General features: G+C 41.1%; 1 protein-coding gene across 5 annotated transcripts in view; it reads left to right on the top strand.

Annotated features, from left to right (window-relative positions):
- Nucleotides 1-25,835, top strand: part of ANK3 (ankyrin 3) — a 677,213-nt gene that overhangs the window by 614,047 nt on the left and 37,331 nt on the right. For 4 of the 5 annotated variants that reach the window (XM_029244863.1, XM_029244862.1, XM_029244864.1 and 1 more), the window contains 7 exons: nt 5,805-6,016; nt 7,584-7,791; nt 9,086-9,182; nt 9,790-10,018; nt 10,694-10,819; nt 11,594-11,716; nt 13,259-13,340. In XM_029244863.1, the coding sequence (XP_029100696.1) occupies nt 5,805-6,016; nt 7,584-7,791; nt 9,086-9,182; nt 9,790-10,018; nt 10,694-10,819; nt 11,594-11,716; nt 13,259-13,340 (1,077 nt within the window). Of the gene's footprint in view, nt 1-5,804; nt 6,017-7,583; nt 7,792-9,085; nt 9,183-9,789; nt 10,019-10,693; nt 10,820-11,593; nt 11,717-13,258; nt 13,341-17,575; nt 25,370-25,835 lie in introns of all 5 variants that reach the window. The other variant, XM_029244867.1, reaches the window with a different exon arrangement.

The raw sequence follows: 25,835 nt of genomic DNA, 5'->3' as shown, positions 1-25,835 counted from the left end.
AATATCTTTCTGCTTCTCTGGTCTAAGTAATAGACCATTTTAAACTCCGATTAAATACAGTCCTGGACAGAACAGTGGCGTTGTTCATTTTTACATGATCAAACTTCATTCCTATTTGCCTGGAAATCTGACTTTTTTTGATATGCCTTTTTAGCTTACAAATAGCAATATAGCACAGTATACCATAGTATGAATAGATCATAATTTATCTAACCTCTGTCCTACAATAGCCAATAAAATCTTGTGGTAGGCATCCAGGCCGTAAGCACCTGTAGTGACTTTACTGGTTTCACCTCTTCCTCTTCCCTCCTCACGTTTACCTACTTATCCGCATCATTTACTTTCTTATTTGTGCAGATATCCTAGAGTGTAATGGCCCAGCCTTCAACTGTAGCTCTTGAAAAGATTATAAACCAATATTTAGTATTAGTATTTTTATACTTCTATTAACTTTTATTCTCAGAGGAAAAAAGTTAAAAAGATTTTAAGTAGACATATATACAGAATGTAATCTGGTTAAGGGAAGATACCTTTTCTCCATTTCATCATGCAAAGGCCTGGGAATATGAGTAATTCAAGAAGGTGTATGATTCTACTTAAAAAATGGGGCATGGAGACGCCAACGCCTTTTATCCACACGTTAGTTATTCCATTAGGTTAAGCCTTATCTTTAAAGTACCCGTTAAAATACACATTGAAGGTCAATAATTATGCAAGTTTTCATGGTGACAGAGGAATTGCTAAAAGCTTCAAAATAGAGTACAACACAGAGGGTCCCTGAGTCACTGGCAAATCCTGAAAGACGTCAGAAATTCAGGGTGGACTTAGAAATCTGAGTTTCTCCATTTACCACTCATCTGCTGCATCTGAGGGGTAGCCCCTCACCTTCTGTCTGGGGTGGCCTTAATGCTTCATCCAAGGTAAGACGGCATAAGTGTGGTCAAGCGACCTCTACTACGCCAAGTGTAGTTCTTCCCAATCCACTGCTATTAGTTTCCAGGGGTGATACCTCTGTCTCTACCTTAACTCCGCACAGATGTATGTGCACACACCCAAACACACACACAAGCAGCTGAGAAGTGCACATTATCACAATTCCTCCGAAAGATGCCTCACTCCCACCGGTAGGTCCAGAATAATCTTGAGTAAACTTAATACTCACAGGATACATGCTTGTTACAGGCAGAGTTAGGAAATCTGTCTTGTTTGAAGGGTGTCATTTCACGGCAGAGTCCATGTAAACTGCTTGCACTGTGTGGAGTCCTAAGTCTTTTCTAAAGGAGAACATAATCACAGGTTTGCAGCTGAAATTAAAAAAGTATCTACTTAGCTGATGGTGATGAGTTGCACAGCAATTTAAACAAATTATCAGAACTTTTTCAGTTGCAGCATGAGTTATGAACTCCGGAAATTCAGACTTTTTTTTTTTTTTTTAATAAACTGATTTGACACTACATTTTAAATTTTATTTATTTATTTTTGGCTGTGTTGGGTCTTCGTTTCTGAGCAAGGGCTTTCTCTAGTTGCGGCGAGCGGGGGCCACTCTTCATCGCGGTGCGCTGGCCTCTCACTGTCGCGGCCTCTCTTGTTGCGGAGCACAGGCTCTAGACGCGCAGGCTCAGTAGTTGTGGTTCACGGGCCTAGTTGCTCCGCGGCATGTGGGATCTTCCCAGACCAGGGCTCGAACCCATGTCCCCTGCACTGGCAGGCAGATTCTCAACCACCGCGCCACCAGGGAAGCCCCGGACTTTTTAAAATAAGCCAAATCATGGGAAAGGAAATATACCCGCTCTGTATGGAAAACTTTTATTCTTTATCAATTGGTGAATAGGTGAAAACTTCCCCAGAATATTTTCCTGAGCAAACTTTGATTTCTTCCTGTTTTTCTATACTAGCTTTTTTGGTTTTTTTAAAATTCTTTACCTTTGTTTTCTTTTCCTTCACTGGAGACTCAGTATTTAGGTTTTGACAGAGCAGGGGGGAAGGAGATGGTTAGAAAACAAAAAGGACCAAGATTCCAGTTCCATTTTTGATCTGGGGTGAACCCTGTTTCTCTCCTAGTTGACAGTTAATTTGGTGGTGGTTAATCTGTAAAATGAGAAGATGTCTCTGATCCAATTAGCTAACCATCCATTTTACCATTCTGCACATTTCTGTGTGGAATATGCCGCTATCTCAGCCCTGTGTCTAACAGAGGCGGCAAACGTGTTCGTAGTGGAGGGACGGTAGGCATGTGCTGTAGGTATCAGAGGAATGAAAAGAGGCTTCTGTGAGTAGCAAACAACAAAAGTAAAACCAACACCCCTCCTTGAAGTGTGGAAATCTCCCCTTTGTTTTGTAGCAACTAAAACCACCCCAGCTACATAAACCCAAAGGTAATGCTATCTTATTTCCCACCCTATTCTCACCTCCAACTCCAGTTCCCAGTGTTAATAGCGTAGAAGGTTTCGTCTGCAAATTTCTCTTATAAAAGCATACAAACAGGGACTTCCCTGGTGGTGCAGTGGTTAAGAATCCACCTGCCAATGCTGGGGACACGAGTTCGAGCCCTGGTCCTGGAAGATCCCACATGCCGTGGAGCAACTAAGCCCGTGTGCCACAACTACTAAGCCTGCACTCTAGAGCCTGCGTGCCACAACTACTGAGCCCGCGTGCCACAACTACTGAAGACTGCGTGCCTAGAGCCCGTGCTCCACAACAAGAGAAGCCACCACAATGAGAAGCCCGCGCACCGCAACGAAGAGTAGCCCCCGCTTGCCGCAACTAGAGAAAGCCCATGCGCAGCAACGAAGACCCAACACAGCCTAAAATAAATAAATTAAAAAAAATATATATACAAACATACAGATTACACTTTTCCTCTAAAAAGGATGAGAAGCCCGCACACCACAATGAAGAGTAGCCCCCGCTCGCCGCAACTAGAGAAAGCCTGTGCGCAGCAACGAAGACCCAACGCAGCCTAAAATAAATAAATTTTAAAATATATATATACAAACATACAGATTACACTTTTCCTCTAAAAAGGATCATACTGTGCACGTTGCTCTGCCTGCTGCTTCCTTCCTGACTTTATACATGTCAACCACTACCTGCCTGGCTCCCTCCCTCCCTCCGAGCTCACCTCTCCTGTCACCTCCTCAGAGAAGTGTTTCCTGACCCTCCCCCCCCCCCCCCCCCCCCCCCGTCACATTCTATTTCCACCCCTTGATTTTTTTTTTTCTTCCTATGTGCTCAGTGGTGTGTGCCCTTCCCCCCTTCCCCCCATTAGAATGTAATCTCCCTGTGAGCGGTGACTTTAGTTTGCTCTCTGCTGTATCCCTGGTGACTAGATGAGTGCCTGCACATAGTGGGTCTTCAGTAAATATCTGGTAAATGGACGAACCTGAATCCTCCTCTTCACTCGTTTCAGGAGTGCCGTGAGTGTGGATGAACCGTGACCTATCTAACCAAGCCCTTACTGATGGGCACGCAGGCTCTTCCAAGCTTTAGTCATTACAAGCAATGCCGCTTTGCCTGTGCTTTTGTAAGAAAGACGTCAGGGAATGGGATTGCTGGGTCCAAGGGTAGATGCGTTTTCGTTTTGAATAGAAGATGCCCAGTTACACTGTCAAAAGATTATTGCCATTCACACCCACCAGCAATGACTAAAAGCATCTGTTTTCCCCCAGTTTTCTCTGTAGCAGGAGATTGTATCTTGTTTGTAGCAGGAGATTGTATCTTGTTGGAATTGGTATTTCCACGTAAATTACCGAGTTTGAATATTGTAACATAAAGTTTATTGGCCGTTTTCTGAATCGCCTGTTTATAACATTTTGCTAGTTTCCATTGGCTTCTCTGTCATCTTCTTATCAACTTGTAGCTGCCATTGATATTGAGCATATTAGTTCTTCATTTGTCATGTGTGGCTATTACCTTTCCCAGTCTACCTTTTGTCATTCAAGTTTATTATTCTTGTCATAGAAAGCTTTACATTTTTATATAGTCAGAACTGACTTTTAGGCCTCTGGATATCCCGTTTTGAGTAGGAAAGTTTCTCCTATTGAAGGCTAAAAGGTATTCTCTTGATTTTTTTTGGTAATATTTTAATTTTTTAAGTAGTTAAGTCTCTTGTCCAGCTGGAATTTATATTAATATATGATAAGATATATAGTGATTTAGCTTTGTTCTTCCACATAGATGTCTGATTATGTTAACACTGTCCTTTAAATAAACCATCTTTCCCCCACTGAACTGAAGTTTAAGTATACTTTGATTTAAATATACTAAATACATAATATATATATAAAAGTAGATATATATTACTTACACATATACTATATATATGTATATGTGTTTATGTATACACATATATAAAGTTGAATCTCTTTTTTAAAATTTATTTATTTTGGGCACGTTGGGTCTTCGTGGGCGTTTCTCTAGTTGCGGTGAGCAGGGGCTACTCTTCATTGCAGTGCACTTGCTTCTCGTTGCGGAGCACGAGCTCTAGGCGCACGGGCTTCAGTAGTTGTGGCTCGCAGGCTCTAGAGCGCAGGCTCAGCAGTTGTGACTTACGGGCTTAGTTGCTTTGCTTAGTTGCTTTAGTCGTGGGTACTTCCCAGACCAGGGTTCGAACCCATGTCCCCTGCACTGGCAGGCGGATTCTTAACCACTGCGCCACCAGAGAAGTCCTGATAAAGTTAATCTATTTCTTGATTCTCTGTTTTTGTCCCCCTGACCTATTTGTCTATTATTATCTATTTCTTATATTCTTATATTTCTCTCTATATCTGTTTTATTGTGATACTTCTAGGTTTTCAAATCTTATAAATTCCCTCTCACAAATCTACTTTTCCAAAATACTCTTGGTTACTCTCAAATATTATTGCATACGATTTTTTTAATGGTTTATTTCAATTAAACCTACCAGAATTCTGCATAAAGCTGGGCTTTTGAAAGAAACCCATCTGGCTGCACCACGGGAGGTAGACTGGAGCAAAGGGGAGGCGAGTGACAGGGAGACGGCTAAGCGGTGGTGCCAGTAATCTACGCAAGTCGAAACGGCATCTGAACAAGGGGTGGCAGGAGAGCAAGCCCCTTCCAAGACAGAATCAACGGGACTTTGACCTTTGGATGCGAAGTGTAAAGTCAGTCAGTCAAAGCTATTGGACTGGAGGACTGGGCAAAGTGTAAAATAAATCTACCAGAGTTAGGACTACAAGGCAAGAAGTAGGTCTGCAGGTGGACAGAAGGGAAGAAGATGTGTCCACTTGTAAATAGGTTGAGCTTGATGTATGAGGGCCATTGATGAGCAGACAGAAATTGGTGATGATGATACAAATCATTTGGGTAATTTTAAAATATTTTAAAGAGGTTTTCAAATAAAGTTCTAGAGCCTTTCACACATACTGAAGTGCTTACTTTCTTCTTTTTTTTTTTCCTTACTTTCTTATGAGGCCTTACTTTTTTCTGACTCATTCTTACTTTGGGCATCTTGAGGGCAGGTTATTGTAAAGAAGCACAGAATTAAGGTATCCCTTCTTGAAGAGTAGAAATTTGTCCATATGTGGTAAAATGCCAGTTTTTGAAAATGTTTATTCCTCTTCAGTAGAAATATTTTTCTACAAATACTGTGCATGAATAGCTTTATAATATTTTTGCAAAGCTTGGTATTATTTTAAGGTCACTATAGTTTTCTCTTTATCATAAAACTGTTTATACTACTGAATCTAAATAATTTTAACTGTCAATATTACACATCAGTTTGTCTCAAGGTATTGGGTAGATAGGCTTATTCTCATGGCTTTTTCATTCATTTTTCTTTTCAGAACTTGATAGCCCAGAAGAGTTAGGGAAAAAGCGTATCTGCAGGATTATCACTAAGGATTTCCCCCAGTATTTCGCAGTGGTTTCACGGATTAAGCAGGAAAGCAATCAGATTGGCCCTGAAGGTGGAATTCTGAGCAGTACCACCGTGCCCCTCGTCCAAGCTTCTTTCCCAGAGGGTGCTTTAACCAAAAGAATTCGAGTGGGCCTCCAGGTAATGTTCACAAAAAGTTGTTCTCCTTGGTACGTGGAGAGAGCATGTGAGCATGTTCTGCTCTGAAAACTGTTGTCATGACTCATCCTTATGATATATTGCTATTCGAAGCATTTGGGCCATTTTGGGAATCATTAACCTGTTTTAAATAAAAAATATTACGTATAAAGTTAGCATACTGGCTTATAAAAAAAGGTACATATTTTAGGGTTTTTCTGTTTAGATGTATCACTTGGTTTCTGATGAAAGATCATTTTTTTTAACCATAGGTTATTGGTCTCAGTATGTGGAGCAACAAAGCACCAAACAGCACATATACCATTAAAGAAACAAAATATATTTGATTTGGTTTATAATATGCCACATCATAAAAATCTATAATAGTGAAACTTGCAAGCTTTCAGATTTTAGTTCAAGTAAATCAAAAATGCTGGGTTTTAACCAAACCAGTTGGAACTTGTTTTGGTTTGGAAAGCTGGCTGAAAATCTTGGCAAGAATGGTCTTTCTTCCATCTATTCATTTCTGTTAGAACTTAACCAGTACTTTTTTTTCTTATTGAATAAAGAAAATAACCTGAAATAACTTAATTTGTGTTGTTAACTTAATATAGTAATTAATAGTTTAACTGAAAGTTCAGTAAACATTTGGAGCTAAAGATACCACCTTACATTTCAGTAGTATGAAGTTCCCTGCAACTGTCTCCCACATTGAATGTTCTACCAAATTGCAAAGAAATGAAAAGAATTGTTAGACTAGAACTGATATCCTTTGAAATCTTGTACGCCTTTTTGTTACTTAACTCTAGAAACCTCAATAAAAATTGAGGGTACAAGTTGCCTTTGTAATGTTTTACTGAACGCCCTGCATAGATTTGAAAACTATTGGACTCAATATTTGTTGTCCTTTGGATTAGACTGAGAGGTTTCTCTGCCATGAGATCTGACATCCTGTCTCTCATGCAAGCCCATGCCGTCTGTGTTCTACTGGGAACATACTCTAGCTGTAGGTCCTGCTACAGTGTTAGGTTGTTTTTGTTTTTGCTTTATGCCTTTCTGAAATAGTGAGAAAGGATGAAAAAGAACTTTTTTTTGCCCCATAAAATTTTTAACAAGATTTCTTTAAAACAACAAAATTTCTGGAAAGTTATGTTCTCTTCCATTTCCAAATACCAATAAACATATTAAAATGTTAAACTTGACTCAATAAAATATCTAACATAAAAAAAAACTGAAACTACCAAGTGTTGGCAAATACACAGAACCAGGACACTCACATCTGCTGATGAGAATAAAAACTGGTACCGCAACGAGCATTTTGGAAAACATTTTGGCAATTATGTCATAATGGTGGTCGTATGTGTACCAGATAGCAGTTTGGCTCTTAGATATATAACTACCAGAAACGCATACATGTGGCCATCAGAAGGCATACACAAGAATGTTAATAGCAGAAGAAAGACATTTTTTGGGTGGTTGTTTTTGGTTTTTTTCTCCTCAGTTAAAAAATCCACTTTCTGATAAGAGCAAAATGTCCACTTTCACGTAAGGGCCTTTCTCTCATCTCTAGGCCCAGCCTGTTCCAGATGAAACTGTGAAAAAGATCCTTGGAAACAAAGCAACATTTAGCCCAATTGTCACTGTGGAACCCAGAAGAAGGAAATTCCATAAGCCTATCACAATGACCATTCCAGTGCCCCCGGCCTCCGGAGAAGGTGTCTCCAATGGGTACAAGGGAGACACCACACCCAATCTGCGCCTTCTCTGTAGCATTACAGGTTTGGTTAAGTTGTTGCTGTTTTTGCTATTAATGCTATAGCATTCGCAATGATTCTGTACAAAGATGGAAAACCTTTTAACATCCCTGCCAACATTATAAGCGTAGAAAAAAAAAAGAATAAAGCATTTTACTTGTCCATCACCTCATCTCTATTATCCCTGTAATTATTTCTTTAAGATGCTGATAGCATGACATTTTTCAGTGGTATCATTTTTCCTATTAAGTTTAGTGTTAATAGTAGTGCTTTTTTAAGGTGATTGAGGTATCATTGAATCTACTGGAGCATCTAGGTAATCTCTCGGTGACTGAGGTAACAGACCTAGCGCCACCCTTTAGGCTATGGGAAATTGGATGGACTTTGGGAGAAACAGAGGCTCCCACAGAGTGCCAGGAGTAGGGAAGAGCCAAGTGAGTATATGATTCTTCTCACCTACTCTATTCACAAGTGTAATCCAATAGACTAAATATGCAGGACTTAGGTGAACACATTTTGTGATAAGCACCCGGAGTCCAGAGCTAATTCATCATTTGATTAACCTAACATGAGTTTATAACTTAAAGATAGGTTTTCCTGTTTGTTTGTTTTTTCTAAAGAGTAATTTTAATGGCTGGTTCCCCTTTTAGCCTGGAAAGTTAAATGATTCAGGAAGTATAAAATGACTTTCATTTTAACTTTCCTGATAGTTCTTGACTTTTTTAAAAAATAAAAGAATGGGCTTCCCTGGTGGCGCAGTGGTTGAGTGTCCGCCTGCCGATGCGGGGGACACGGGTTCGTGCCCCGGTCCGGGAAGATCCCACATGCCGCGGAGCGGCTGGGCCCGTGAGCCACGGCCGCTGAGCCTGCGCGTCCAGAGCCTGTGCTCTGCAACGGGAGAGGCCACAGCAGTGAGAGGCCCGCGTACCTCCAAAATAAAAAATAATAAAATAATAATAATAAATAAAAAATAAAAGAATTATACTATCTGCAACAACAAATCTTTGCACATGTAAATTGTGGCTTAAAATGAATGGCTTAAACTTGTGTGCCCCGAGTTTAAGCCATTCATTAGTATGCAGACAAACAGAAAGGTGATTTTTTTTCCTAACCTAATATTATCTTACAAGGAGGTCACCATAGGCTGGTAAAAGTATGAAAGGAGAGGAGAGAGGAGAACTATCTTTCGTACGTGTCATTAATGAAAGTGCTGAAGTTTTGCGAGTTACTGGCTATACAGAAAGAACAGGATGACGTTAAAAATTTTACAAGGAGCATCTCCCATAATAAAGTCACATATCTGGTGTTGTTCTCTCAGGGGGCACATCGCCTGCTCAGTGGGAAGACATCACAGGAACTACTCCTTTGACGTTTATAAAGGATTGTGTCTCTTTTACAACCAATGTTTCTGCCAGGTATGGAAATAAAAGGATTCCAAAAAGTACTAGGAATTATTTTTATTACCTTTTGGAAAGTAAAAATTGTTGTGCTTAAAACCAGTGTGATTGTTCTGTAAAATGCTGATGGTGAAGTTGGGCCTAACTCAGAAATTTTAAATTCACTTGGATGTCATTTTATCCGGTTCTCACAGGGAGCCTATAAGGTAGTAAACTTGCTTCTTAGCAATTCGTAAAAACGGATAGGATCTTCCTTTCTCTCCCATTTTCCCCCATAAAATTCTTGTTCCTTCCAAAGGTGAAGTAATAAACTCTGAAGCAGGAGTAGAAAGGAAGGCTTGTCGTGGGTATGTGTAAGAGGGGAAAAAGAATTTTATGGAAAAGAAAATAGAGGAGAAAAATCCTTAGCATTTTCTTAGCAAAAGCATAACAAATAATAAATGTAGGGTTTCTGTATTTGAGAAACAGAGTAAATATCTTTGCTGTTTGTTCAAATGAACAAGTTAATGTTTTGGTTTAGTTCCTTTATATACTCTTTGTTTTAATGGTGATTTGGCTTTTTAAGATTTGGCTTTGAAATCTCCTTATTTTTATACTTTTGATATTTTGTTTTTGTCTCCCTCAGATTTTGGCTTGCAGACTGCCATCAAGTTTTAGAAACTGTGGGGTTAGCCACACAACTGTACAGAGAATTAATATGTGTTCCGTATATGGCCAAGTTTGTTGTTTTTGCCAAAATGAATGATCCTGTAGAATCGTCTCTGCGATGTTTCTGCATGACAGATGATAAAGTGGACAAAACTTTAGAGCAGCAAGAGAATTTTGAGGAAGTTGCAAGAAGCAAAGATATTGAGGTACCTTGTTTACAGCAAGTGCTGTAAACAGTTACAGCGCTTTCAGTTACATTCTCCAGACATTGAGTTTTCTTTTGAGGTCCTAATACAGCATGTACTATAAATATCAAATACATTATTGATTTTAGTTTTGGTTTTAAAATGTGATACAGATTCACTCTCAAATGATTTTAAATGTCTTCGAGGTTATCTTAGTTGGTTAAAATGTAGTACCAACGAATCTAGGTCATGGTTGCGATTTTCCTGTGGCCACTTGAGTTATTTTCATGTTCACTGTCTAGACACATCACCATGATTTTCCTTTTTCAATCACTGGATAAGTATCTAAGAGTCCAAAAAAACTTTCAAACTCTATGGGTAAGTGGTTGATATCAGGCACTTTCTCAAATATGTTTAAAGTTGGTAGAATAGAAATAAATCTATATTTATATTTGGTAGAAGAGAAATAAAGCTATAATTCTGTCTTGTACATGTCCATGTTGCAGTTTCCAATCGCAGTTACTAATTGTGAACCGATAGAGTTATTTTTGTGGCAAATAGCACCACCAGAAGTAATTTCCCAATTACAAGACAAATGTGACATAGAAACATGTCGGTCTTTTAAGGTTATATGACTTAAAATCTCAGAATTCTTTCCATTTACCATTAAATTATGTATTTCTTTTACTCCAAAAGGTTCTGGAAGGAAAGCCTATTTATGTTGATTGTTATGGAAACCTGGCCGCACTTACCAAAGGAGGACAGCAACTTGTTTTTAACTTTTATGCTTTCAAAGAAAATAGACTGCCATTTTCCATCAAGGTAAATCACCTTCAAGAGAGACTCTGTGGATTTTTTTTTTAAATGCTCTTAAAGAATAAAAAAGATTCTAATGATTTATTCAGTTGGAAATATCCCACCAAACTTAAATTCATAGGAACAAAGTCAGATTTTTGTCCTAGTTCTACCTGAGTGTACTTTAGAGCCAGGAAAGCTTTATAATTAGTAAAAAGAGTCTCTACCTTTTAAACAGCTAAATGATCATTTATATGTAGGCAAATGTTTGCGAGACCAAGCAATCTAGAATAACAAAATGCATCATATCTGGACTGCTCCGTAATCAAATAATGGATGAAATCCAAATTGATTGTTCAAGTTTCATCTTTATTTCTGGTGGAACCTGGGGACATTCTGGAGAGACCATCTTCCTCCTCAGAGAACCAGAGGACACAGGAGAATTGTTTTATTGTTATTACTATTTGCTGCTGTTATGGTTGCTAACACTGAGGCTTTGAAAAAAAAGAAATTATTAGACAGGAAGAAAATACATATAACTCAGACTATACACTGGATTGTCAGGATGAGACCAGCAGACATAACATTCCTGTGTTTAGACTAGGAATTGGGCATCCTAAATCTTGCCAAGTTTAAATGTGACCATGTCGGCTGACATGTAATCGTTATCACCTTTTCCCTTTACTATTCCTGGTTCTCGAAGGGCTCCATAAAACAAACACGCTTTTAACTCTTGTGCAGATGGGCCATCCTCAGAAAAGAGTCTCTTTCTATAACTGTCAACTACCTAAATTCTTCTAGATTAGAGACACCAGCCAAGAGCCCTGTGGTCGTCTGTCTTTTCTGAAAGAACCAAAGACAACAAAAGGACTGCCTCAAACAGCTGTTTGCAACTTAAACATCACTCTGCCCGCACATAAAAAGGTATCTTTTAATACTGGTTTATTTTAACTTTCTTTCCCTGGCCTTGAAGAAGTGGGCCCTTGGTATGCAATTAAGGAATGCTTTGTAACATGATTAAAGCTCTTGAAACTCAAGTTTTATTAGTCTCTTTGTGTAGACTGACTAAGTCTTGTGACTGTGGTGTCAGATTCTTATGGTTTGTACGATGGAGTCCTCTGTTTATTGCTTCTGCTTCTGCTGGTAGTTCATAGATTTTGTTTGTTTTCAAATAATGTCACACATTAATTTGCCATGGATGTATAGCTTTGATATTTTTTGTTGGCTTCTTTTGGTTTGCTTTGCTTTCTAAAGCAGCTTGCATTTTGTGCTCCCTACTCAGTCCTTTTCATATCCTGATATTCTTTTCCCTGCTGTCCATTATAATATTCCTTGTCTCTGCAATGCATCTTGGAACCAAAAGGAGACAGAGTCAGATCAAGAGGATGAGGTAATATGAACACTTCTGCTTTTACTCTATCAGAGATAGAATAGAAATGGAATCTGTATAAAAGAAGTTGCAGAGGGCTGAAGTGTGGGAAATGTATTATATTTTTGCAGATCTTAGCTTAAATGAGGTAAAGCATACTTTTCCTTAAAGAATAATTTACTCTTCCACATGTACAGAAGAGTACTTTAGTACAATCAATAGAATTAAAATCCAGCTAATGACTTAAAAAGAGGAGCTAAAGTTCTTTAAGCATTTCTTAAATGTGATAGATTGGCATGGATAAATATACATTTGTGCATATTTTCACGTAGTATCCACTGTTATAACTTTTAAATCTAAGATGATGATAATATATGACATTTTACATGTTTTATGTACTATAAAATATGCGCTCAGTGGCTATTGACAAATATTTGATATTCTATTTAAAGAAATTTATCTTGGCCATTTTTTAAGAGTATAATTGTTCAATTAAGTTTTAAATAAATTTTTTCTTGTAAGTTATCTCCTAGTATTTCTCCAAGTTATCAGATCACTGGATTTTTAAAACTCACACCTCAGTAATAATAAATAGAATCAGTAGCCTTAAGACTCAGTAACATTACTTCAGTAAAACCATTAACCTCTTTTTAATCTCCTCGTCTACATTTTACGCCTATTAACATATAGAAACAACAGCAGTAATCATAATAATAAACTTTGTGTGCCTTTTTTTCTTTGAATGTACTCACAACGAGTGAGTGTACATCATGATATATGTGCTTTCAATACGAACAAATTTGGGAAAATTTACTGCTCAGCATCAGAAGTCTCTGTAATGCTTGTCTTTTATTTGTAGTTCCCTGTAGTCTGCTGTGTTGGTGCTCTTATATTTTGCTAAATGATGGTTATTTGGCTAAGAATTGGGGTGAGGTTGTAGAACCACAGTAGGAAATTAGCATTTCCCTGAGGAAAATCCGTAAGAAGAAAAATAAGGATAAACAAGATATCAACATGCCATTCTACAGAATGTTTCAAAATGATGAAAATGTCACAAGGAAGTGGAACATAATCTTCCTCTTTTTTTTCTTTTCCAGAACGAGAAAACGGATAGACGACAGAGCTTTGCATCGTTGGCTTTACGTAAGCGCTACAGCTACTTGACTGAGCCTGGAATGAGTGAGTTTCCTAACACACTTACTAATCTATGTGGATTTTTATAAGAAGAGACATTTTTTCTATACTAACTGAACTTTGGGGTCATGTGAAAACCCAATGGCAGAAGAAAATTGCCTGTGGGAAAACTTTATCATGAGATCTAAGTAATATATTGTATATAGTTGGAGATGTGAGGTACAAAACACCCCCAGATCGTAGCTTTAAAAGTGTTTTTAAGCCAGTAGCTTTTTTTTTTTTTTAATTAGAAACATCTATCACTTGAATACGAAAACCTTGATTTCACCTTGGTAGTTAACTGTGTCAGGAGATAATGTTGTACCAAGGTTGCTCAAAAGAGAAAATATTTACTTTCATCCATGTGGGACGGTATAAAGGATGATAAAGTAACTCTGGTCATCTCATTTTTCTTAATATAGGTAGGTCATTATATCTTAGTCCTGATTCCTTTTTGTCCCAGTTGGCAAGAATTATATTTTCCTACCTTCTTGAGATAGCACTTGTTTACCGATTGCTGTTTCCTCCTTCCCTCTCTCTCCCCTTCCCTCTGCTCTTTATTAAATATCAGCTCTACGGCTGGCCTTCACGAGACGGGTTAAACCCTTTTCTTCTCTCAGTGATTGTTTTGGTCCATTGTTAACTGGCTTGCAAGTATCGAGGCATAGGTTCATTCAGTCATATTCGTTCGTTCTCTCTGTCTCCCTCCCCCGCTCCCTGTGTTTCCCTCATCCTTGTGTCTATCGCCTCTGGTGATCACTGCCTTCAAGATAACCCTCTCCACCAACAGGAACTAAAAGTGCTGAGAGCAGCAGTGTGTTTGACCGATGGAGCATGGTGCCACTTGAACCATCAGAGGAGGATTTATACAAAAATTATTTTTAAATTAGTGAATCATTTCTAGCTGCTTTCCATTACTCACAGTTACTTGAATTCAGGGAGGATTGGAAATTTACCAGTAAGAACCACAACTCTGGTTTTTCCCATCTTTCCTGAATTCTTGTTTCTGTGGGCCAACATAGCCTATTAAATGTGCAGCAGGAAACTACTCTACTGCTTCGCTCGGGTGGTCTTCGCATAACCTTTTGCAGTCTAGCTCCCGGAGTACATACTAGGGAAGCTTTTATATTCAGACACAAAGTGGGGCGCATAAGAGAAAGGAAACCCAACCACTCTCATGAATGTTCTTCCAGATCTCTTTTTTTCCTCTAGCATAAATGTCTAAATCTTTCCAAAACCATAAGAGCTGAAATTAACTCCCATTATGCTACAAAGCAGGGAACGTATGTGTGTATGTAACTAGACGGTTTTTCAATACAACTGAGTCTCCTGGGTGGAAGTTTTCCTTGGGATGCTCTTTTGCCCCAAAGCTAAGGTTCTCATGGTGTAGATGCTTGGCACTCCCAGGCAGTAGCCTTGAGCTTTGGACAGTCTCCATGGACCAGCTACTTGAGGTTGGGGTACCTCTGGGCAGGCAAGCTCCTATCCGATTTTGGTCCCTAAGGTATTTGTTTGGGGAATATATGAGTTGTAAGGTCAGGTGTGTGTGCTGAGACAATTGAATTTTTCCCACCTCTGAAAGGGTTGCTACTTCTTGGTTAGCTTCAGTTAAGGTAAATGTAGTTTGTCTTCCTTGACTTTTGATAGAAGGAAGAGGGTACTTTTCTCTCTGTTTTACCAGAGGGAGCATAATGGTGGACAGAAGAATGGGAAGAACTAAGAAAGGACTAAAAGAAAACCTAAGGAAATGTTATGGCCCCTCAATTGGTGTTAGAACTCCAAGAGAAAGCAGCTTTTCCTGTACTACACTGTCCTTTCCAACGCCCCCCTCCAGAAGAAAGATTCTGCTGTAATTCAGTGCCTGACACCCAGAATTCCCTTTGTTATAAAGGGTATCACAAAATATGTATCATTAAAGCATAAAATATGTAACTAATCAGTAAATTGGTTGCTTCGTGCAAAGTATAAAACCCTAGATGTGGTTCAGAAGACTGCTCTGCTTGGTGAAGCCAGACATCAGTGGTGAAGGAGAGATGCTTTGCCAGTTTCTGGTAGTTATAAAAATAAGTTCTCTTGAGCCATTAAACGGAGCCCAAATCACTGAATTGAAGGAATCCCCAAACCTTCCATTTGCAGTGTGGTGTTTCCAAAATTAAGCCAATATGGAGAATTGTGACTAGGAGGGGTAATGAATGGGTGAGTTTTTTCCTTAGTTCTTCCACTTTTCTTTAGAATAATATGTAAGCCTAGAAAAGGATATGTTCTGAATGTTTGAATTTAAATGTACACCAGGAATGAAAATCTTCACCCTTGTGGGAGTCGCTGTTAATCCAAGGACTGGATTGTAGCAATGGCACGAGCACAGCATGAAGAGCGTAAAGATGAAGCAGATTCTCATTTCCTCTTCGAGTTTCACTCTTATTCTGAACACCAGTGCTTTCTGGAAGCGAAACTCTACTCAATTTTGACATAGAACGTTAGCCCTTGGCAGGCATTCCGAACCTCTGTGACCAGCTCAGTTTGTTTCCTAGAACTGTAGAAGTAGACAGGACTCAGTGTGTGCTTGCTCTCCCCCAGCGAGGGTGCTTACCTCATTCGTATGCCTCTTATCCCGTTGCCAGAAGAACGCTGGTACTAAATCCATCCTTCCTGGTGGTAGGTCTGCTTCATGGTTGCGCCAGTGTTTGGGGTATCCATGAGTCCCATGAATATTCTGGGAAGGAACCAGAATTGGTCCCTTTGCTATCGATAAAATATATACACGGATATATACCGTATCCTACTGTAGAGAGTTAAATACAGGGTGTTAAAAATATGACTGCTTTTAAGATTTCCACCGTGATACCTTTTGAGAATTAGAAGTAAATGGATTAGGAAAAATATCTGAGATAAACTATGTGCTTTTATCCGTAATGAAGACAACACCAGACATGGATATAGTCAGTTGCAGATGGATTTTTCATACGCAGTATTAAATATTTTCCTAAAAAAATCTCAAGAGGGGACTTCCCTGGCGGTCCTGTGGTTAAAAGACTCTGCACTTCCACTTCACGGGGCACGAGTTTGATCCCTGGTCAGGGAACTAAAGATCCCACAAGTTGCAAGGGGCGGCCAAAAAAAAAAAAAAAAAAAAAAAATCTCAAAAGGTACCAAGACTTCACATCTCATGGAAAAAGTGTACTCTTCTTTCTAAATACTCTTGTGAAAGTGTTTTTAAAGTTTACACATTGTGCATAATATGGCATAAAAATTGTATTACTTCTTTGGCTCGTTTGCCGTGATATATCGCGCATGAGAAAATGTTTTCAGTTGCTTTGCTTGCTTATGGTAACCATGAACCATATTTCTGGTTTTGTTCCCCCCTTTGTGTGTGCGTACACATGCATTCTAAAATCATTTCATGTTACGTTCCTTTTTTCCTCACCAAAAGGAATATACTGCATGGAAAAGATAAATGCAAACATTCCTTTTGTTTTTTTTTTTCTTTTAAAATTCTGACTCAGAAAACTTCTTGCTCTTATTGGCTTTTTACGGGTATGAAGCATAACCGAGTTGTGCATGGAAGATACAAACTTAAAATCCAGTGGCTTCACAGTTTGCACATCAGTTGCCTGTCACTTAAAAGTTATTTTGGATTCTGCATGAAATAGGCTTGAGTGGTTTTCTAAAATAAGAGTTTTAGACATTTCATGTATAGCTACACACATTGATATGGTTCTAAGTAGGTGCAATCTGTATCACCAAGAGGTCCAAGGAGATGGAACATTAGAACTTACTAAAATGAGAGTTATATGGTTGCACGAAACAAACATGTACCTATACGGGCAAAACAGAACGGCTACTGATATTTCAAAACCAGCACATAAGAAAGTCAATAGGAAGTAAGGGAATAGTTTTTCCATTGTGGTTATTTTTCTCATCATCGTTTCCTTGTGTTTTTGTTTTTTTTTTTTTCACTGTTGGCCTATTTGGTTGCAACGTGCTTTTCCTGTCTTTTCATTTCACACTGCTCTGTGTTTTACTTAGTTTTATTTTTAACTTTGGATTAGTTATGTCTGTAGCAATTTTTTTTTCCTCTTAATTGTTCCTTTTGCCTCTTCCATTCTAAATCATGCAAACAATTGTACTTGCTTTTGTAATATTTCAAAGTTTACTGACCAATTTTTTTCTCTGGTCTCTCTGTTTCTCAACCATTTTTGTTGATTTTTGTGTTTGATTTCATTTTAAAATTTAAGAAACAGTTGAACGGAGCGCAGGACCAACGAGATCCCTCCCCACCACTTACTCATACAAGCCATTCTTTTCTGCAAGAGCATACCAGTCCTGCACAGCAGCTCCGATGACAGTGCCCGGGCCGGCCACGTCAGGCTTCACTTCCTTATCAAGTTCCTCCTCTAATACGCCATCAGCTTCTCCATTAAAATCAATATGGTCTGTTTCGACTCCTTCTCCAATCAAATCCACGTTAGGCGCATCAACTACATCTTCGGTTAAATCCATTAGTGATGTGGCATCTCCAATTAGATCCTTTCGGACAATTTCTTCGCCAATAAAAACAGTGGTGTCACAGTCTCCATACAATATCCAAGTTTCCTCTGGTACCCTGGTTAGAGCTCCCACAGTCACGGAGGCCTCGCCTTTAAAGGGGCTGGCATCCAATTCTACATTTTCCTCTCGAACGTCCCCGGTGACTACAGCAGGATCTCTTTTGGAGAGGTCGTCCATTACCATGACACCCCCTGCTTCCCCCAAATCAAACATTAATATGTATTCCTCGAGTCTGCCATTTAAGTCAATTATCACATCCACAGCACCGCTAATATCTTCACCTTTAATGTCAGTGGTGTCTCCAGCTAAATCAACAGCTGATATCATTTCATCAGCTAAAGTTACGATGGCCTCTTCTCTCTCATCACCCGTGAAACAGATGCCTGGACACGCAGAGGTAGCATTAGTCAACGGATCTATTTCCCCTCTGAAATATCCATCATCTTCAACTTTAATTAACGGATGCAAAGCCACTGCCACGTTACAGGAAAAAATTGCTACAGCTACACACTCTGTGAGCTCTGTGGTTAATGGAGCCACTGACGCAGTTGAGAAAGTGTTCCCGACCACCACAGCAATGCCGTTTTCCCCACTCAGGTCATATGTTTCTCCAGCACCATCAGCTTTTCAGTCTCTAAGAACTCCTTCTGCAAGTGCACTCTATACATCCCTCGGGTCGTCGATACCTGCAACTACCTCATCTGTAACTTCATCAATAATAACAGTGCCAGTATACTCTGTAGTCAATGTTTTGCCGGAACCAGCATTAAAGAAACTTCCAGACTCTAATTCACTTACAAAATCAGCAGCAGCCTTGCTGTCGCCCATTAAAACATTGACTACGGAGACACTTCCTCAGCCCCATTTCAATCGAACTTCATCTCCAGTTAAGTCATCTTTGTTCCTTGCACCATCTGCCCTCAAGCTGTCTACGCCATCTTCTCTGTCTTCCAGTCAGGAGATACTAAAAGACGTGGCTGAAATGAAGGAGGACCTAATGCGGATGACTGCAATACTCCAAACAGACGTGCCTGAGGAGAAGCCATTCCAACCTGAACTCCCCAAAGAAGGGAGAATCGACGATGAAGAACCTTTCAAAATTGTCGAGAAAGTGAAGGAAGACTTAGTGAAAGTTAGTGAAATCCTTAAAAAGGATGTCTGTGTGGATAATAAGGGACCACTCAAATCACCAAAGAGTGACAAAGGACATTCTCCCGAAGACGACTGGATAGAATTCAGTTCAGAAGAAATAAGAGAGGCAAGACAACAGGCTGCTGCGAGCCATTCTCCATCTCCGCCAGAGAGAGCGCAAGTTAAGGCAAAGGCTGCCTCCGAAAAGGATTATAACCTGACCCAAGTTATCGATTACCTAACAAATGATATCGGGAGTAGTTCACTGACGAACTTCAAGTACAAGTTTGAGGATGCCAAGAAGGATGGTGAAGAGAGACAGAAACGAATTTTAAAACCAGCAATCGCCCTGCAGGAACACAAACTCAAAATGCCTCCAGCCTCCATGAGGTCTTCCACCTCCGAGAAGGAGTTATGTAAGATGGCCGATTCCTTTTTTGGAACAGATACTATTTTAGAGTCTCCAGATGACTTTTCTCAACATGACCAAGATAAAAGTCCCTTGTCTGACAGTGGCTTTGAAACAAGAAGTGAGAAAACACCTTCAGCCCCACAAAGCGCTGAAAGCACTGGTCCCAAACCACTTTTTCAGGAAGTCCCCATCCCTCCGGTCATTACAGAAACGAGAACTGAAGTGGTTCATGTTATCAGGAGCTATGAGCCCTCAGCTGGAGAGGCTCCCCCGTCCCAACCAGAGGAGCCCATGTCACCCAAACCGTCACCTACGTTTATGGAGCTGGAACCAAAGCCCACCGCTTCTAGTATTAAAGAAAAAGTCAAAGCGTTTCAAATGAAAACCAGTAGCGAAGAAGACGACCACAGTCACATTCTGGGCAAAGGCATGCGTGTTAAAGAAGAGACTCACATAACCACAACCACCAGAATGGTTTATCATTCTCCACCAGGCAGTGAAGGCGCCTCTGAGAGAATTGAAGAAACCATGTCAGTCCACGACATCATGAAGGCCTTTCAGTCCGGGCGAGACCCTTCCAAAGAGCTGGCAGGTCTGTTTGAACATAAGTCGGCAGTGTCCCCAGACGTTCACAAGTCTGCTGCTGAAACCTCAGCCCAGCACGCAGAGAAGGACAACCAAATGAAACCCAAACTGGAGCGTATAATAGAAGTCCACATCGAAAAAGGTAACCAAGCTGAGCCCACTGAAGTCATTATTAGAGAAACCAAAAAGCATCCCGAAAAGGAAATGTATGTATATCAGAAAGACTTATCCCGGGGAGATATTGACCTAAAAGATTTTCTGCCAGAAAGACACGATGCTTTTCCTTGTTCAGAGGAACAGGGTCAGCGAGAAGAAGAAGAACTCACTGCTGAAGAGTCGTTGCCTTCTTACCTGGAGTCTTCCAGAGTAAACACTCCCGTGTCCCAAGAAGAAGATAGTCGCCCTAGCTCTGCTCAGCTCATATCTGATGACTCTTATAAAACACTGAAGCTTTGGAGTCAGCACTCAATAGAATACCATGACGATGAGTTGTCAGAACTAAGAGGGGAATCTTACAGGTTTGCTGAGAAAATGCTTCTGTCAGAAAAGCTAGATGTGTCTCATTCTGATACCGAGGAATCAGTTACAGACCATGCGGGAGGACCCCCTAGCTCAGAGTTACAGGGGTCTGATAAGCAGGCCAGAGAGAAAGTAGTCACTGCCCCCAAAAAAGAAATTCTCTCCAAAATCTATAAAGATGTGTCTGAAAATGGTGTAGGTAAAGTGTCTAAGGATGAGCATTTTGATAAAGTGACAGTGTTGCACTATTCTGGCGATGTTAGTAGTCCAAAACATGCCATGTGGATGCGCTTTGCTGAGGACAGACTAGACAGAGGTAGAGAGAAGTTGATATACGAAGATAGGGTGGACAGGACCGTGAAGGAAGCTGAAGAAAAACTGACTGAAGTGTCACAGTTTTTTCGTGACAGAACCGAAAAGCTCAATGATGAACTGCAGTCCCCAGAGAAAAAGCCACACCCTAGGAATGGCAAAGAATACTCATCTCAAAGCTCTACCGGTAGCAGCCCTGAGAAAGCACTGCTGACAGAACTGCTGGCCAACAGTGACGAGTGGGTCAAGGCGAGGCAGCGTGGCTGTGACAGACAAGGCTTCCCCAGAGCCGACGAGAAGGACGCAGTCAGTCTGCCCAGCAGCCCAGAGGTGGTTCCTTCCCAACAGGCTGAGGACAGCAAGTCCACAGAGGAAGCCAAAGGAAGTCGTTCACAGAGCAAAGAATCAGAAGGGCCCCAGTCTGGGTTTCAGCTCAAACAATCGAAACTCAGTTCCATTAGATTAAAATTTGAACAAGGCGCGCAGGCCAAAAGTAAGGACGTTTCTCAAGAAGACACAAAGCCGGATGGCCAATCCAGAATCCCAGTTAAAAAAATCCAGGAGAGCAAGCTACCTGTCTACCAAGTGTTCGCTAGAGAGAAACAGCAGAAGGCCATAGGCCCTTTGGATGAAAGTGTCCCTGTGCAAAAAGATCTTACGGTATTCAGAGCTAAAGATGAGCATGCCCAGAGCCATGAAATGGTTGTAAATGATTTTGGCTCTGATGATGTGAAAAAACAGAGAACTGAAATCTCAAGTAAAGCAATGCCTGACTATTTTTCTGAGCAACAGCCTAAGGACTTGGCATGTCACGTAACCGCAGAATTAGCAACCAAGGGACCATGGGACAAAAAGGTCTTTAGAACGTGGGAGAGTCCTGGAGCCACTAACAATAAGTCGCAGAAAGAGAAACTTTCGCATGTGCTTGTTCACGATGTAAGAGAGAATCATGTTGGTCACCCTGAGAGTAAAACTGTTGATCAGAGGGATGAATTTTTGTCTGTGACTGAGAGAGAACACAAATTGTTAACAAATGGCTCTCTCTCAGAAATTAAGGAAATGACTGTAAAATCTCCCTCCAAAAAAGTCTTATACAGGGAATACGGTGTTAAAGACGGGGAACATCCAGGTGGATCTCTTGACCAACCTTCCAGGAGAAGTGAGAGCTCGGCAGTGTCGCACATCCCAGTCAGGGCTGCGGAGGAAAGGAGGACGCCGTCTTCTGACATTCCCGATGGTTTTTGCAAGCAGTCGACATTTCCAAAACATGAACTATCACAAAAGTTACCCCACTCAAGTATGAGTAAAGAGACAGTTGAGACACAGCACCTTAATGCTACAGAAGATGAAAAAGTTACCTATTCAGAAATCAGCAAAGTTTCCAAACGTCAGAGTTACGTAGGCTTATGCCCGCCTCTCGATGAAACCGAGCTCTCCCCGACCAAGTCTCCTGATTCTCTAGAGTTTAGCCCAGGAAAGGAATCGCCCTCTAGTGATGTACTCGACCACAGTCCCATTGATGGATTGGAAAAAGTTGCACCACTGGCCCAGACGGAGGGAGGGAAAGAGATAAAAACTTTACCTGTTTATGTCAGTTTTGTACAGGTGGGGAAGCAGTATGAAAAGGAGATACAACAAGGAGGTGTAAAAAAAATCATAAGTCAGGAATGTAAGACGGTACAAGAGACCAGGGGGACCTTTTATACAACTAGACAGCAAAAGCAACCCCCTTCTCCCCAGGCTAGTCCAGAAGATGATACTCTAGAGCAAGTGTCCTTTCTAGACAGCTCTGGGAAAAGCCCTTTAACCCCAGAGACGCCCAGTTCAGAGGAAGTGAGTTATGAATTTACATCTAAGACACCCGACTCGCTTATAGCTTATATACCAGGCAAACCCAGCCCAATTCCCGAGGTTTCGGAGGAATCTGAGGAGGAGGGACAGGCCAGGTCAGCCTCCTTACAGCAGACTGCAGTGGAGGAGACAGCAGCAGTCGGGCGCCACACACCTAGCAGTGTGAGCACAGACTCTAACCAAAGACTCAGAGCTAACAGAGTTGCCTACATTGAATTTCCCCCTCCTCCACCGCTGGATGCAGACCAGATGGAGTCCGATAAGAAACATCCTTACCTCCCTGAAAGAGAGGTCGACATGATTGAAGTCAGTCTGCAAGACGAGCATGACAAGTACCGACTGGCGGAACCGGTCATCAGGGTGCAGCCGCCTTCCCCAGTTCCTCCTGGGGCGGACATCAGTGACTCCAGCGATGACGAATCCCTTTATCAACCAGTCCCGGTCAAAAAATACACCTTCAAGTTAAAGGAGGTCGACGACGAACAAAAAGAAGTGACAAAATCCAAAGCCTCCGCTGAAAAGGCTTCCACCCAGAAAGAATCAGAAATGAATGGATCTGGAAAAGATACTGAATTTGGCCTTGGCCTTGATTCACCTCAGAATGAAACGGCCCAGAATGGGAACAACGACCAGTCCATCACAGAGTGTTCCATTGCCACCACGGCAGAGTTTTCTCACGATACAGATGCCACAGAGATCGACTCTCTGGACGGCTACGACCTGCAAGACGAAGATGACGGCTTGACAGAGAGTGATTCTAAATTCCCAAGTCAAACCCTGGAGCTGAAGAAAGATGTCTGGAACACGGAGGGCATTCTGAAGCCAGCTGATCGCTCCTTTAGCCAAAGCAAGTTGGAAGTTATCCAGGAGGAGGAGGGAAGGGTGGGGCCAGATGAAGAGAAGCCACCTTCCAAAAGCCCTTCATCTGAAAAGACTCCCGCTAAGACTGATCAGAAGTCGGGGGCCCAGTTTTTCACACTAGAAGGCAGACATCCTGACAGATCAGTGTTTCCTGATACTTATTTCAGTTACAAAGTAGATGAAGAATTTGCCACTCCTTTTAAGACAGTAGCTACCAAAGGTCTAGATTTTGACCCCTGGTCTAATAACCGAGGGGATGATGACGTTTATGACAGTAAATCACGGGAAGATGAAACTAAGCCATTTGGTCTGGCTGTGGAAGACCGCTCTCCAGCCACCACCCCTGATACAACGCCAGCCCGAACGCCAACTGACGAAAGTACCCCTACTAGTGAGCCTAACCCCTTCCCATTTCATGAAGGAAAAATGTTTGAGATGACTCGCAGTGGTGCAATTGACATGAGCAAGAGGGATTTTGTGGAAGAGAGGCTCCAATTTTTCCAGATTGGTGAGCATACTTCTGAAGGGAAGTCAGGGGACCCGGGGGAAGGGGATAAAAGCACAGTCACTGCCATACCACAGCCACAGGCAGGGGACACCACTGTAGAAACCAATCTAGAGGGAAATGTAGAGGCACCTCCAGTGGAACCTAACCCCAGCATCCCGACCAGCGGAGAGTGTCAGGAAGGCACATCCGGTAGTGGCTCCCAGGAGAAAGCAGCAGCAGCGGCCACTAACGCCTCTAAACTTGACCCCAAGTTGCGCACGCCTATAAAAATGGGAATTTCTGCGTCCACCATGACCTTGAAGAAAGAAGGCCCTGGAGAAGTGACAGATAAGATAGAAGCTGTGATGACCAGTGGTCAGGGATTAGAGAATGAACCTGTAACAGTGATTTCAAATACAGCCGATAGCCACATGGGCGTTAGGCCCCAAGAAAAACATGATTTTCAAAAAGATAACTTTAATAACAACAACAATTTGGATTCTTCCACTATACAGACAGATAACATTACAAGTCACGTAGTTCTGACAGAACATTCTGCACCCACTTGTACCACAGAGAAAGCTAATCCAGTGAAAAGCTCATCAGGAAAAAGGACAGGGGTACTGCAAGGACATTGTGTGAGAGAGAAACAGAAAGTTCTTGGAGAGCAGCAAAAGACAAAGGAATCAATAGGGATTAGGCGAAAATCCAAACTTCCCATAAAGGCCACTTCACCAAAAGATCTCTTCCCACCAGATCATATGCCAAACATTCATGTGAGTAAAATGAAGCAGGTTAGTCAATCTGAGAAAACCAAAACCCTTACTGCTTCTTCACGTGTAGATGTAAAGTCCAGAATTCCAGTGAAGAATACACACAGGGAAAACACAGGTTCAGTTAGAAAACCGTGTGCTACACAAAAGCAGGGGCAGCCAGACAGAGGCAAGGCCAAACAGCTTCCATCCAAGTTGCCAGTAAAGGTAAGATCCACCTGTGTCACCACCGTCACCACCACCACCACCACCACAGTTAAAGTTAGGAAAAGTCAGCTTAAGGAAGTATGTAAACACTCCATTGAATATTTTAAGGGAATTAGTGGTGAGACCTTAAAGCTTGTGGACCGCCTCTTGGAAGAAGACAAAAAGATGCAGTCCGAGTTGTCTGATGAGGAAGACAGTACCTCAAGAAACACGTCGTTGTCCGAGACTTCCCGGGGTGGCCAGCCTTCGGTTACAGCGAAGTCTGCTAGAGATAAGAAAACAGAGGCAGCACCTTTAAAATCAAAGAGTGAAAAGGCCGGCAGTGAGAAATGGAGCAGTAGGAGGACTGGTGAGAATGAAGGCAGTCAGGTCTCTCGAGCACTCTTTGCTCACATCCTGGAGAACGAGCATAGTTTGTAAACACTTTCCAACTCGTAGACCCTAGTGCATGAACTGTTGTGATTGCCTGTGGAGTGACTTAACCGTAGTTTCTCATTCTGTCATTGTCATCTGTACGTGCTGTCTATATACTCTTCTTTCTTCCTCTTAACCCAACGACACTGTAGACAGCTAGGGAAGCATGCTGAAGATATCGGTGTCATTCAAGATGAGCAACTTTTTTTTTTTTCAGTGTGCTAATGGATATGATTCTGTCAAAGTAAAAGCACAGATGTTGAAATGCCATCGTGGTGTTTTCACCAACACGACACTTCTGTAACTACTGTAAAGTAGCTAGCTTGTCAGCATGTTGAATTCCATTACATTGAGCATCCATGTAGTCTGACATTTGGCCTGATGCAGGTGAAAATCAAGTG

Source organism: Monodon monoceros, unplaced genomic scaffold, assembly GCF_005190385.1.
Source record: "Monodon monoceros isolate NGI ecotype Baffin Bay Population unplaced genomic scaffold, NGI_Narwhal_1 Super_Scaffold_4, whole genome shotgun sequence".
In the NCBI taxonomy this organism is placed as follows: Eukaryota; Metazoa; Chordata; class Mammalia; order Artiodactyla; family Monodontidae; genus Monodon; species Monodon monoceros.
The sequence above is the reverse complement of the archived record's forward strand: the minus strand, read 5'-3'. Positions and strand labels throughout refer to the sequence as shown.